The sequence below is a fragment of the Ursus maritimus genome, unplaced genomic scaffold (assembly GCF_017311325.1).
Source record: "Ursus maritimus isolate PB19 unplaced genomic scaffold, ASM1731132v1 scaffold_3, whole genome shotgun sequence".
NCBI lineage: Eukaryota > Metazoa > Chordata > Mammalia > Carnivora > Ursidae > Ursus > Ursus maritimus.
Window position 1 is genome coordinate 15,482,509 of NW_024425563.1, and position 15,596 is coordinate 15,498,104.

Sequence of the window (15,596 nt, forward strand, 5' to 3'; positions counted from 1 at the left end):
GTCAGATAGTAACTTATGTTTTTCTCAGCCTCTCACAAGTTCAGGATTTCAGTGCTACTCTGATTTGATTCCTGAAGACATCTGAACATGAGTCTTAAGTTTCTGCATGTGTGGAGCAGACAATATTTGTTCCAAGGCTATAGCAGGAGAGAAAAAAGAGCAAAAAGAACTCTAAGGTCCTCTCCTATGTTATCCTCTTACAGCTTATTGGGCTGCCTTCTACTCTAGGTAAAAGCTGCCATATTACCTCATAAAGAAACCAGTTCAAAATATCTGTACCCCTCACCCCCAACATGAATCCATACAGGTTTTCTCAGGACTTTCCCCTAGTTTTCCTACTCTTATGATCTTGGGGAAGGAGCCAACAGCTTGCTCAGAATTATTTTCAGTTTTTCATGTATCATTTAAAATTTGTTTCTTTTAAATATCATATTAATGATTTTTATAAATTCAACTTGAGAAACTTCAAAAATTTGTGAACTTATCTCATTTTTATATATTTTTTATTTTTTTAAAGATTTTATTTATTTATTTGACGGAGAGAGAGATAGCCAGTGAGACAGGGAACACAAGCAGGGAGAGTGGGAGAGGAAGAAGCAGGCTCACAGCAGAGGAGCCTGACTTGGGGCTCGATCCCATAACGCCGGGATCACGCCCTGAGCTGAAGGCAGATGCTTAACGACTGCACCACCCAGGTGCCCCTCATTTTTATATTTTTATTTATGGTTATGTTAGAACTTATTTCTTTTCCTTTCTTTTTCTTTCTATACTTCTCTCTCCTTTGGCATTCTTCTTTTCCAACAAAAGAAAATCAAGAATTTTTCAGTGCAGAGAAGTGGGAATTTTACACATCTTTGCTTATGGTTAAAAATACCTGTTCTGACTATTACTTTCCATTAGGAGTAAAGGCTGCATTTCTCCATAAATGGAACAGGAATAATCAGATCGCAGTTTTAAAAATGTAGTCTTCAAGAAAAGAGGCCCATTTAAACTTACCTCCCAAGTGGCACACAGATTTGACTTGTGATATAACCATTTGCCATTCTCATCTTTAGGATAGATTTCATCTCCAGGCTACAAAAAGAATGAGCATAACTTATTTTATTTATATCTGGGAATTAAAATTATGGAACTTGAGTTGCCATTATGCCATACATCCTGGCCCTGGGTAAGCAAATCAATTTTAATTATTTATATATTTATATATAATAAATATTACACATTAGTCTCATTATCTCACCCTGGCATTCATTTGCCTTTATTTATTGACAGATTATTATTGTTCTTAAACCATGAAGTTCTCTCGTAATGAAAGGAATCTGTTCAACGCCCCCCCCAACCTGGACTCCAGCCACACTTACAGACAAAACTCACAGGTGTCTGCACTTTTCTCTAACTCTGTTTTTCTAGATCATGGTGCTTTATATTTTTGGAAAGTAGACCCCAACTACAAAACATATTCTTCTCTAGCCAGACCACAGCCCACACCCCGGATGAGCCCTGGACAGAGCCCCTTGAAAAACCTGCCATCTCTTGCTCTACCTGGCCAAGAGTTGACCCCCCCACACACACCATGGGTACAGCTATAACCCTCTCACATCCTTCAAAACCCCTTAAGAGGCCCAGGCTGACAGAAACTTGGGGTCGACATTTATCTGGATGTCTGGCCCCCCTCCTCCCTTGGAGAGTGAATAAACTCTGTCCTGTTTATTGCTCCACTCTTTGTGCAATTCTTTGTCACCCTCATCACCAGCCACTCTAACCCTTAATAACAAAATCACTCATAAATAAAGGGTAGAAGTCGAGAATTAGGACTTTTAGGCTCATTGTTTTGACCTAACCCTAACCCTTTGCCAAACAGCAAATTTCTTACTCTGATAAGAAACCAAAAATCATTAAGTGTGAGAGGAAGTTCTTCAGCTAAGAAAAGTGTAGCTAATGAATGGAACACTGTCTATGTATAAGGGAAAACTCAGCACATTACTTCTTAGTTCTGACTAATGTACCCGGTGGTTCTCTTCTTTCCCCGTCCAGGCTCTCCAGGAGTTTAGCATCTGTTTCCTACTTCACAAATTATCTCATATCAAACCTAGTTTTTGAGTGATCCTGTTCCAATGAAGACTAACCATTGGTTTTCAGATTTTTCCTTTTTTACCATATCTAAAAATGGGACCCATCTCTTATGGGCTTGGAAATGGCAGGATACAGAAAAATAAAAGATGATTTCTAGGTTCCTTGGTTGGCTGGTGGTGATCATCCCCTGAGTTTAGGCTAGTTATCTAGAGTTTTATTTTGGATATTTTGAGACTGACATGGCAATTAGACATTCACTTGTCATTTGAGGAGGCAATTAAACAGAGACGTCTGAGAGAGGCTCAGAGAGAAGTCTTGGCCATAGACAAATTTGGGAGTCCTCAGCATATAAAGTGGTATTCAATCCATGCGACTGATCACCTTGAGGATAGAGTACTGGGCATAATGACATTTGGAGGTTAATAGGGAAGAAGCTGTCAAAGTATCTTGAGAGGGTGATATCATAGAACCATGAGCTGAAAATATTTAAAGAAAAGGGTAGTAGTTGCCTGTATTGAAAGAGATCAAATAATATGGGAACGAAGTGTCTTTTAGATTTGGATGACAGGATGGAAGTCCGTAGACCTTGATAATAGGAATTTTTTTGCTGTTGTTGAAAATCAAGCAATTGGACAAAATCAATTATACTCCTAAAATTTTTTAAAATTTTTCCTTCTGTCATCTCACCTGAATGAAACTTCCCCCTAGTGATAACATTTTCTGCATTGTCCTCTTTAGTGAAAATAATTTCTTCTTAACTCCTCCTGTCTCATTGAGAACAGGAAAAGGGCTCCTTTTTCCTCAATGCCCCCTAATCATTCATGTTAATTACTCTTTCTCTCTCTGATTTCTAAGCTCTTTGACCTTCTCAACACTTATGACCCACATTTTCACTCCAGTCTTTTTCCATATTTCTTGCCTTTTGCATTTCCTGGTTTTACTTCTGTTCTGAAATGGCTTTATGCCTTCATTATGAACTCTATTAAATAATTTTTACTTTTCCAGATTTTAATTAAGTCCTTATCAAGCTTGCACCAATGTTAAATATTTCTATGATGCCTCCCTTAAGCTTCTGCTGTGTCTACTTTACTAATCCATTCATTCTGATAAACCTATTGTCTTTGTCCTCTATTCCTGTTCCTTACTGCAAGACATTGCTAGAAGAATAATCCAACCCTCTAAAAACCCATGCTATTGATTCTCATTTCTGCTCAGCAGTAATTTCATTCATCTTTTAAAAATGTCTTATTGTGGGGCACCGAGGTAGTAGAGTCGGTCAAATGTTAGACTCTTCGTTTCAGCTCAGGTCGTGATCACAGGGTCCTGGGATCGAATCCTGCATCCAGCTCCAAATAGTCTGCTTGAGATTCTCTCTTCTTCTCCCTCTGCTCCCCCCACAGCTCATGCTCTCTCTCTCTCTTAAATAAGTAAATTAAAAAAAATCCTTAAAAATGTCTTATTGTGATTTTTTGTATTTTGTTGTTCTAAAATTGTGTCTGCTTGTTAACTTGACATTTAAAAAAATATTAAAGTGCTAAAATATTTTAGCAAGAAAGGTTTCTTGTTAAAAAAATCATGAGATTCAAAAAGCATGCGATATTTTGGCTTCAAAGATTGATTTCTCAATTATAGGAATTATAGGTTCATGTGGGAAGTAATGTCATTATACTGTGTCATTTCTCACTGTTAAAAGTTTTACTGTCTCTCTCTATCCTTGAGCCTTGATTCCATCTAAGAATAGGAGTGGAAATTCTCTATTTACCTTTCCCAAAAAGATTTTACAAATCATTGGTCAGTCACAGAGAAGTAAATTTCATTTTCTCACTTTTAGATATAGGCTCTTTCCAAATCTTTAAGATTTGGCTTAGAAATCTACCATTTGAACACGACTGAAGTTAGTTGTGTGAGGATGAGGGCTGAGGCTATAACTCTCAAGAACCTGAAATATAATAAATCACTATAGTACACAGGGTATTGGGATTGCTAAGTTTGGGAGGACAAAGCAGAGGACAGTGTCATGTAGGAGAACAAATATGGGGTTGGAATCAGGGAACCCACCATTTGGTCCCATTCTAATGAACTTTAAACCTGAGTGAGTTACTTCCTTGTTTGGGGCCTCAACTTTATCTTCTGTGAAATTAGGTTGTTGGGATATCTTATTACTAAGGTTCCCTTCTATCTGAACATTTCAGAATATTATCTTTCATTTATTATCTATAAAATATTAGACATTGTGCCAGTAATGTCACATATATAATTTAAAGAGTCCTCACAGCACTTGTCAAGGTAGTTGCTATTGTCTCCATTTTACTGCTAATGAAATTGGAGTTCAGAAAGAACCAAAAAAAAAAAAAAAAAAAAAAAAAAAAAAAAAAAAAGAAAGATCAAAGTGACTATTGCTAGTAAGTAATAAGGCTAAGGTCAGTCCCTCTTCTGTGTCACTCCAAAGTCCATACAGACTTTTTCCACTGCCCCGTGTTTAGGTAATGTGGAAAGAGATCAGGTAATAACCTGACCAGGTCATCTGGCTTGTATGTGACAGAGCTGGGATTCGAACTAGGCAGCCTACCTCTGGAGCCCATGCTCCTTACCACTATGCTAAGTGGTCTCTGATTAATTATAGTAGAAATACGTTATTTTGTTTTCTATCATACCTATGCTTTCTCCTCTGGAGGAGCTCTTTCCATGTTGTTTGTGTGGGCTGACCCAGCTCTTATTCTTGATCTTAGATGTCAGTCAGTCACCCATTTGGCCCTTAGCAAATATTAATCAAAGATTAATCAGTGACAGGTACATGACCAAAGGAAGGCTAGTCAGTATTTGTCCATGAGGTTTAACGTGTGGTCTCTCTTTCTCTGAATTCTGACATCGTGTTGACAATGTAGGCTTGGCAGGTCAACGGCCATTTTGCCATCATATAGAGAAGGATTTTCGAGAATGAAGCCAACCAAAACAGAGATAAAGGGCCTTGGAATTCTTAGCTCCTTTTTTAGCTAACACCAATTTGAGTTGGATTTCTGCCATTTATAACAAGTTCTGACTAATACAAAGATGTTGGGGTATGGCAAATAATGGGCCCAAAGTGGAAAATTCGTTAGGTCAGTATGGGATAGTGGACAGTGAGAAACATCCCACCTCCAGCTGAGAATTGGAAATCCTTGCTCTGCAATAGCATAGAATGTGTGAAATTGTTGCTTTGTTCTGTCTTGAGACTCAGACAAATAGGCTAAGGTTGGAGCTTTAGGGGACATAGTAGAACACCACTGGGTATTAGAATTTGTTGGCCATTTTTGCAGTCTTCAGGTAGGTCTTGAAGAAAGATGTGTTTATTGCTAATGGGCTTGTAAGATGAGAGATAAGATGCTATTTTGCTAAAATGGGTACTCTGTACTTCTGGATGTCATGATGTCATCCAAGATGACAGAAGTTCAAATCTGAGCCTTCTGGAGATAGAAAAGTTAGTGACAGCCAAGGCAGGAAGGTAAGAATCCTAAAGGGAAGTAATATTGGACTTTGGCAGAATTCTGGTTGTGTCTGAAGGCAAGATCTCAGGCCACAGATGCCCTATTGGACAAAGGTGCACCATCCAATGAGTTGCAGACTGGGTGCCAGGAACACATTAGCTGTGCCTGCCTTATTTCAAGTCAGATGGAGGTCAGTAAGCTGAAGATGGGGCAGCTGAGTAAAACAAGGAAGTTCTTTACTAAGAGACAGAAACCATAGGCCACAGGTTAGATATAGGAAATGTGACCCTGTTAGATTTCTAGTTTTAATTACTCATTCAGGGACCTGACTGAATTTGAATTTACTGAAAGCCTATTACATTTTAAGGGATATTGCCTTGTCGACGAAATCTCAATCTAACCATAAAAGCCTACGAGTACCAAGGCCATTGTGAAGCCTCCAAACTTATATCTACATGAAGTAGAATGCAAAAAGGCACTCTTTCCCAAAGTCCTTGTTGGATGTGACCACAGAGGACAGTCAACAAGGAAAGTGTTTCCAGAGACAGAACAGGGGCAGCCAGTCAGGTTGGCTGCATAAGGAATTCTGGCCACTGTAATGGCAGAGTCTTTGTTCTTCCTGACTAGCAGCAGGATCTGATTTATCTTGTGGACAAGTAGCCAATTTTGTTTTTCAATCTCTCCTGCCCTCAATGAAATTTTAAAGCAGTGACTGCTGTTTAGCAGTGTATATACAGGTGTGTTGGTGGTTAAATTAACAAGTCCAGAAATTGAGAAAGTTCAAAGAAGGAGTGAATTTGAACTACAAGAATAAATATCACATAGACACCCTGACCTTGAATCTGGCTCCAAAAAGATGACTATTCTTTGGGTTATTTCTTTCTGGAGAGGGTGGGTAAGTTTTCAGTTGTATATATTATGTTGCATTATGTCCTGCAGAGACATTTTCATGACTGTGTGAACAGGAAGAAGGGTGTGCCTGAATGCTAGGTAACTAAAATGTAGAATACAGTCAGGGGACTACATGTTGGTTTGATGGAGAGAGTTTAAACTATAATTGTAAAGACCAGATATAAGAGCAAGTGCATTGGATTATGAATCCAGAAACTAGGGTTCCAGGCCTGAGTCTGGTACACATAATCTTTGTAGGCATTTGTTGGGGTTGGTCAGTACTGATGTATAGCAACAAAACCCCTTAACACTCTATGGTGATAAGTAATAAACTAGCTTCATAGCTTCACATGCACAGCTGCTGGTTCATCGTTGCCAAAGAGCAGAGACCTAACCTTTAGGCATCTGAACTTACCTTGAAAGCCATGGGTATTTCAATGATGTAAAGATCCACATAATCTAGCTGGAGGACATTAAGTGTCTTCTCCAGGGTTGGGCGGACCATCTCTGGGACATGCCTTGTAGCCCACAGCTGAAAGAATAAAAAGGTGATAGTTAACTAACATCTATACTGATTTTTTAATAAAATGCAGCCCTTTATTCTTAACAAAGCACTCACATACATTATTCACTCATTTCATTTTACAAAAATATCTTTATGCTGCAGTGTCATCTGGGTATAGGATGAGCTCACACGACTCTTGACACCTGGAGTGTATTTTAGCCAAATATGTCCCAGAGGTTTGAAGATCCACCTGAAGCACAGAGCACCTAGCTCCGTGACAAAGTCTTGCCCTGCTCTCTGTTAATTTCTGAATTGACCCTCAGCACTTTCACTTCTCCTCATTGTGTACATAGGGCACATGCATCTGACCAGCTGGTTGGGCTTAGCGCTTTATTTTCATGACACTCTGATAAAAGAGGTGCTTTAGCGGAACAAGAAAAATGGTTGTGAGAGTGACTTCAATGGATCCTCCACCTTGTGACAGGTGGTGCAGAAGCTGGCAAAACTTTAAATTATTGCAAATGTTTAGATTTCCTTTTTCTGCTCCTTTGTTCTCATTTGGTCCTACTGAGACCCCAGGGAAATTCTGCCAATTTCTGCTAAGAAATTACTGGCTCTCTGGTTAAACTGATAATGTCACCAAAACAGTGGTGTGGAAGACCCAGCCTGGGCCTCTCCAGTAAAGGTCAGTAATTTGACAGCTAGCCACAGATGAAAATGGGGAGATGTTGGTCAAACACTACAAACTTCCAGTTATAAGATGAATAAATTCTGGGGATCTATTATAAAGGATAGTGATTATAGTTAACACTACTATATTATATATTTGAAAGTTGCTAGAGAATAGATCTTAAATGTCCTCACCACAAAAAGGAAATTGTAATTACGTGATACGATTTGGAGGTGTTAGCTAATACTATGGTGGTAATCATTTTGCAATACATAAATGTATCAAATCAACATGGTGTCCACCTTAAGTTTACAACATTATATGTTAATTATACCTCAATGAAGCTGGAAAAAATAAAAGAAACTTAGCTTAACAAAAAAAAAAAGAAAGAAAATGAAATTACTCAATCTCTAAAGTGTTAGGTAATGAAAGATAAAGGCTTAGATTGTTGAACTGGAGCATGTGTACCCTGAAGGTCTATAAAGCATAGGGTACTGAGGGATCCTCAGAACCCTGGGGTAAGTTAAAGTTAACACATCTTCTTAGAGCATCAAATTTGTTCAAAGTGTTTTTGCGGAAAAAACTTAAATTTCTGTACCCTTTTTGTCACAAGTAAGGGCAAGCAAAATTGGTAAAATTTGGTTTTTCTCTATGTTGGACAATAATTTTTTCTTGCCTTAAATGCATAAAAAAGAGAAAACAATGTGGAAAGAGTAGCAGAAAAATGTGTTTTTTCATTACCGTGGGCCCCTTTGGTGTGTTATTGCTGCCATCCCATCTAGCTGAAATTTCTGTTTTATACATTTTAATTTATTTTTTATTCAACAAACATATATAGTCCTAGCTCTGTGCCAGGTACTGTGTTTAAGTGCTTTGTAAACATTAACTCATAGCAACTTTATGAAATAGATGACTTAATTGGGTTCAATTTTTCCAACACAATAAATATTGCAACAGCTTTAGCTGTTTGCCAGGGGAGATAAGAAAAGTTTTTTGGTTTATTTTTCTGGGTGGTAACTTAAAACCTTATTTTTACATTGAAACAAAATAAACAAATGGGAACACATTATGGGGGGGAAATAGAAGTCTGAAAAAATTTTAGGATGAGACATAAATCTCCATAACTATTTCTGGCTTTGGGTAGGCAGCTTTGTCCTAAGTTCTCAGGATCTGAGTTCAAGATTATTCTTCACCAGAAACATTTTGGGAATACCAGGTTAAGATTTGGTGTTTAGTCTAAGGAGACACTGTAATAATAAAATCTTAAAGAATCGAAATTGTAAAGCTATAATAAAGTAAAAAGCTTCAGGCTGATATTTTGGGATAGTGGCCCTATGTAGCCCCTTAGAATCATAATCCATAAGTGACTGGGGACTTGGGGAACCACAAACTCCTTGGGAGCTTGGCAAGGAGCCTGAGTAAGGAGCTGGGAGGAGGGGATGTCTGGGGAGTGGATGAAGTCAGAAGCCATATCTTCTTCTCTTTTAGAACACTCAGGAGAATTGTATTACTCATTCTCCAAAGTTGTACAGCTTTATTTCTGCAAAGCTGCCTGTAAATATGCATCTATATTTCCACTGGCTTGCATTTTAATCATGATGCTTTATCTTTCTGATTGCTCTTCAGTGGATAGTGATTTCTAACATTGGAAATTTCGAATGCTCCAGAGTGGTGATATAAACAAAACGTCATATATCCATACAATAGAGTTTTATGTGGCCATGAAAAAAGAAATGAAATTCTCATACATGCTATAACATGAATGAACCTAGAAAATGTTATCTAAGTGAAAGCAGATAGATACAAAAGGCCACATATCATATGATTTGGTTTGTATAAAAGGTCCAAAATAAAAAAAAAAAACTATAAAGACAGAAAGCAGATCAGTGGTTGCCAGTGACTGGGGGGAGAAGGAAAAATGGGGAGTGACTACTGGTGCGTATGGGGCTCTTTTTGGCGTCATGATAACATTCTGGAATTAGGTAGCAGTGACGGTTATGCAACTTTGTGAATACACGAAAAGCCACTGATTTAAATTGGTGAACTTTATGGTATGCGAATTGTAGCTCAATAAAAAAAATTAGCGATTTATGGACAAATAGGCATAGAAAAAAAAGATGGCTGACCTTTTAAAGAAAGCTTTGGCAAATGCTTATGTAATATGAACCACCTCCCCCCCCACCTTGCCTCTACTCCCCAATTTTTCCGCTTTGTAGATTTGGCTCTTCCCATATTGTCTTAAATCAATGCCCATGTATGAAGAAGGAGATTTGCCCTAATCTTCAACGGGCTAAATAATCAGTCCCTGAATTCTGGGCAAGAATGAGGAATTTGGGAGTTGAGAACTCACTCTTCTGGGTGAGCCCAACATTCTTTAACAGAGACAAGTGATACGAGATCCAATATTAATATAAGGAGTTGGAGGGTGAAGGGAAGATCTTACCTTTCCACAGTAGAAAATATCCTCCCTCCGCACCTTTCCTTCTGCTATCTTCTCCCTGATGGCCTCCCCCACTTCGTGCTCATTCTGGTAGATATAGGCCCCGTCAATATGCCGGTACCCTGTGTCGATGGCAATCTTCACTGATTTCGCACAGGTCCCCTTAGGGGTCTGAAATGGCAAGGGCATTGTAGTGGGGAAGAAGAGAAATGGACCTTTCCTTTAATCATTCTTCATCAGGATACTCTGCACATAGACATTGTTTTACAACAAAAAGGACAAATTTCTGATTACATGCTGTTGTGCTTGGAAGATGGTGTCTGGAGGCTGAGGACACTGACCTCACAGGGAGTTTCCTTCCCACCCTCAGTGGGGGACTCCTTCCATACCTAGTCTGCCCTAGCTTCGTGGCCTCAGAAACGTAACTTGACCAGTTTTACCAGTGACAAGAGATTGCATGACAGCTATGTTGTTATAGGAAGGTACATGTTCATTGAAGAAGGCTCCATTATAAATCAAAGTTTTGGATAAACAGAGATACATCCCCAGAATGGAATATCATTCAGTAATAAAAAGAAATGAAGTATTACTATAACCACATGGGTGAATATCTATACAATTATACTAAGTGAAAGAAGCCAGATGAAAAATAAATACATTATGATTCCATTTATATAAAATGCCAGAAAATGGAAACTAACGTATTGACCAGATGCAGATCAGTGATTACTTGGGGTGGGGGACAGGGAGTGCAGGCACGGGTGGCAGGGAGGGATTATGAAAGAACACAAGGAAACTTTTGCAGTGATGGATATGTTCACCATCTTGATTATAGTGATGGCTTCATGGGTGTACATGAGTCAAACTTATCAACATGAATAATTTAAATCTGTACAGTTTATTGTATGTCAATTATTCCTCAATAAACTGGGAAAGAAGAGTGTTGGGTGGCATGTTAGATTTTCAAGATATATTTTTATCAAATTCAGTAGCCAGATCTTTGTTCGTTTTATTAACCTTCATGAAGCATAAGACTATCCTCTCTCCTGAACATTGTCAGAGCCAAAAGACCTGACAAACTCTTGACCCTGGAAGTATAAATTATCCATTCTTCAGATTGCACAGAAGTCGCTGTTCTTTAGTTATCATGACATTTTAAATGTACGAGTGTGTCTCATTTTAGTTACATTTTTTTCTTAAGGGGAGATAGAAGCATTGATGGATATTTCCATGAAGACAAGCATCTAGTCTCGGTGAATAAAATGTTCAAATCATCTTTTAGGTTGTACGTGGAGTACAGGGTTAATCTTATTTGTAGATTGTAACTGACCTCATATTCAGACGGTGAGCATTCTGATCTCGTACACAAATGTTGAGAACTACTTGTGCTTGCTTCTAGATCTTCAGTGTTCTAACCAAATGCTTGACAAACCTCAACGGACCTGTGAATTCTGGCCCTCAGAAGTCAATTTATTGAGAATGAGTGAGACAAGAAATCTCTTGCATTTCCAGTGACTTTATCATCCTGGGCTGGATAGAAAAAGTCCTGGAAGCATAAATTATATTTTCTTTCCCTACTTCAGTTGAAAAGTCATCACTATTGAGAAGATAAGAGGATATGAAAAATGAACAAATCGGCTATACAGATGGTATTAGAAAATAGGATTCATAGTCACAAATATCAAATAGCTAGGAAAAGAGACACACATTCCAGGAATGTCATAAATACCTCTTTGGTTTTTTAAATTGACACGATTAATAGAGCTTGAATGGAAATTGAGGCCAAAAAGCCCCACAAAACATCCCGTAAAATGAGATGTTATGGACGACAGCAAGTATGACAACAAAAGTACACTGGAAGAGGAGGCTTAGGGTAGAATCCAGAAATTAAAGGGAAAAAATTGAAAATACTACTTCCATTATCAGGTATATACATAGTATTAATGAGAGAATATAGCTTCATATGAAATGGTAAATATAATCTCAGAAATAGCACTGAGATTTTGTGGCTGCAATTTGAGTTCTATAGAACTCAGATTTAATACAAGGGAAAAACCCCCAAACAATGCATATTAAAGTATATGCTTATATTTTCAAAGAACAACCCAAGACAAGAGGCTTAGGGGAGAGCATTTAGCATAAAGATGAGAAAGACAGGGGCGCCTGGGTGGCTCAGTCGTTAAGCGTCTGCCTTCAGCTCAGGGCATGATCCCGTGTTCTGGGATTGAGCCCCACATCAGGCTCCTCCGCTGGGAACCTGCTTCTTCCTCTCCCACTCCCCTTGCTTCTGTTCCCTCTCTCGCTGGCTGTCTCTATTTCTGTCAAATAAATAAATAAAATCTTTTAAAAAAATGAGAAAGACAAAGACTAAGTTAGGAGCATGGTACTGACCATTAGCCTGAAGTAATAGACGAATGATGTTTTATTTCATAAAGACATGGTGCAGAAATAAGTAATAGTAGTGAGAGTCTTCTATTATCCAGCTACCATTAAAGAGCCTTTTCTAAAAGCTGAATGTCTGGTACAGTCTTTGCTTGCTAAAAATATTTTCCTTCAGATGGCAGAAGCAGCCGTGAGGTGAATAACTATTTTGGACTTAATTCTAATCAATATGGAGGAACTAGTTGGAAATGTGGATGTGAGAAAAATGTTTCTTTATAATTCTTAAATGTAGCATAAGAGAACTGTATGTACATTCTGACAGATTCTTTAAGAAAATTCACTTTAAGGAAAATTCAGAAAGATCAAAGAGAATACCATATTTGGAGACTCAAATAAATGATATGATAGTAGAATCTTAAATGCAAAATTTTGACTCCACCATTAGGGATGATATCAGTGAAATAAAGAATTCTGTTTCCTAAAATGGTCAACAGCACCCTTCCTCCATTTAAGAAAGGGGAGAACCCTATAAGGTTGCGGTGCCATCTTCTAGGATGTAACACGTACCCTAGGTCAACATCCATTATATGGTGTTGTGTCCCCAGTAAGTAGAATACACAAGTCTGAACACACAGTAGGAGTGGTTCAGATTAGCATTACTCCCTTTGACTCACTTAGAAAATGAGTACTTCTTATCCCTGAATTTGAGGCTCTGTGGATCCTAGTTCCTAGTCTTAGGTCCCAGGGATACCCCGTCTCCTTATTTCAAGAGCTCAGTATTTGAGGAAAGATGTTGCCATACTGGCAGGGGTAAGTAACTTTATCCCTGGAGGAGAGAGGGCTCCTTCACTGTCACATGATGAGCCAGGGAGGAAAACATTGGGCACCTAGGCCATCCAATGATATACCCCATCTCACTTTTGCTAGTTAATGGATAAGCGCAGCAGCCATGATCTGAGAAGGATAAGTGGACCAGGGACTCAGACAACTTGCGAGATGAGGATCTAGGTTGTAATATTTCATAAGCCACCTGGACCAGAAGAGATGTTGGTTAAGGGTGAGAGAAATCTAGAATGGGTAGTCCACAAGGAAGATAAGTTGCAACTTGAAGACAGCTTAAACAGCAGGAGCCATTTCATCCTGTTAACCTACCCCTTTAAAAACTTTTCCAGGAGAGAGACAAAATTCTGGAAGAGATTTTCCCAGGAGTGAACTTGGCACACAACGCCAGTAGGTTCAGTTGGCGCCGAGGGTAAACTGTAGTGGCTGTCATGGTGTACCACAGGATAAAGGCACTCGTTTGCTCAGCTGCCAGCAGTGTTGGCTGCTGGTTACTCACATCTGAGCCCCTCTATGAATGAGACAGGGTATAACAGCCTGGCTCTCTTACCTCAACTTAGCACAACGCTGTAGCACCATTCCAGAGCACCCTGTGGGACTAATGAGCAACTCTCCCCACTGCGCGGACTTACTTTTCTCACTCCCCTATGGGTCTGATTCCTGAGAGCACTCCCCTCTAAGCCTCCTGCATGCCAAGCTCCTTCTCAGAGGCTGTTCTCCAGAGTAGCCAACCTAAGACACCAGGGTAAAGAAGGATTTCTTAAACTGCGGAGAGTACTAATGATTCATTAAGAGGGATAAACGTGACCACATTAAAATCAAGAAACTCCGTTCATTAAGACACCATTAGAAGTGTAAAAAGACAAATAGGAAGAGATATTTTCACATAGCTGTAACTGACAAAGGACTCATACCAGATCTTTTACAAATCCACTACCTATAAGAAAACAGACATTCATTAGAGAAAAATGCACAGAAGGCACAGTCACTTTGCAAAAGATATCAACATGTTTAATAAAAATATAAAAATCTGGGCAATTTCATCAATAGTAAAGGAAATGGAAATTAAACCACAATAAGAGATTATTCCACACTTACGAGAACTGCATAAATTAAAAAGACACCAAATGTTGGTGAGAATGTGGAGCAGGGGTACTCTCATAAATTGTTGGAAGGGCTGCAAATTATATGAATACCTTGGAAATTATTTACATTGACATCATTTCCGAAAATTGAAGATACATACTGAATGTTAGATATACACCTAGCATTGCCACTCCTAGGTGTATATCTTAGTGAAACTCATACGTGTGTACAATAAGACCCCTGTGTAGGACTCTGCACAATAGTGTCTGCAAAGCCCCCAACTGGAAGCAGTTCAAACGCCCATCGACAGTAAAATGGATACTGACATATTCTTATAATTAAGCAATCACAGAGCAATAAAAATTGTCAAAGACCATGATTAATAACATGGGTGACTTTTACAACATTATATTTAGAAAAAGAAGCAGGAAAAAAAGTGCGTCCAGTGTTTCTATTCACATAAATTTAAAAAATTGTATAGAAATGTATGTTACAGTTGCATAGCTCTTAGAATAAAGCAAGAAAGTCATCACCATAAAAATTAGAAGAGCAATCCCTTCTTGAGGGAGGAAAGCATTCAGGTTGAGAAAGTTTCTGGGGTTTGGTATGTTCTAATTTTGGATCTTATAGCTAACAGTGTTAGCTATAAAAGTATTTGTCCGTCCTTAAGTCCACTGTATTTCAAAATTTTAACCATAAAAAAAAGAAAAGGAGGTAGATCAAAAATAAGAGGTAAGACAATAAGTTCCAAAGCCTTAGATTAGAAGAACTTGGGCCTAAAGCATCATTTTTGGCCTTGGATCTACCATGTTATCTGTTCTCCTTAGCCTAGATCCAATTGGTTGCCAGCTTTGTAGAGCTTCCCCCAACAATGTGTGCCTTCAGCCAAGTTACTTCCTTCCTAGGCTCCAGCCAAATTAATTTCCTCACAGCTACCAATCACATTCAAGTCTTTGTTCTTTTTTGCCTGATTTATTGTAGAAGCCTTCTCACCTGATCTCTATGTGTCCTGTCTCTTCTCCTTTTGATTCATTGTAACTTGGGCAGGTTAGTATTTTTAAAAAATAAACCAATGTTTTACTCCCTGGTATTTTTTTTTGTTATCCCCAACTGCTCCCTCCTTCCCCACACCATTTTTTTGCAGCTTGATGTTTAGTACTAATTGCCTCTGGAGAGGAATGGTATATATGTATATATATACATATATACCATTATTCCATATATATATGGAAGGAGTGCATATAT

The 15,596-nt window shown here is 38.5% G+C and overlaps 1 protein-coding gene across 1 annotated transcript in view; it reads right to left on the reverse strand.

Annotated features, from left to right (window-relative positions):
• AKR1D1 (aldo-keto reductase family 1 member D1) overlaps positions 1-15,596 on the reverse strand; it is a 48,323-nt gene that overhangs the window by 26,271 nt on the left and 6,456 nt on the right. Inside the window, exons 2-4 of the mRNA XM_008697375.2 lie at positions 10,047-10,214; positions 6,844-6,960; positions 997-1,074 (exon numbers count right to left, since the gene is read on the reverse strand). Coding sequence (XP_008695597.2) covers positions 997-1,074; positions 6,844-6,960; positions 10,047-10,214 — 363 coding nt within the window. The remainder of the gene's footprint in view (positions 1-996; positions 1,075-6,843; positions 6,961-10,046; positions 10,215-15,596) is intronic.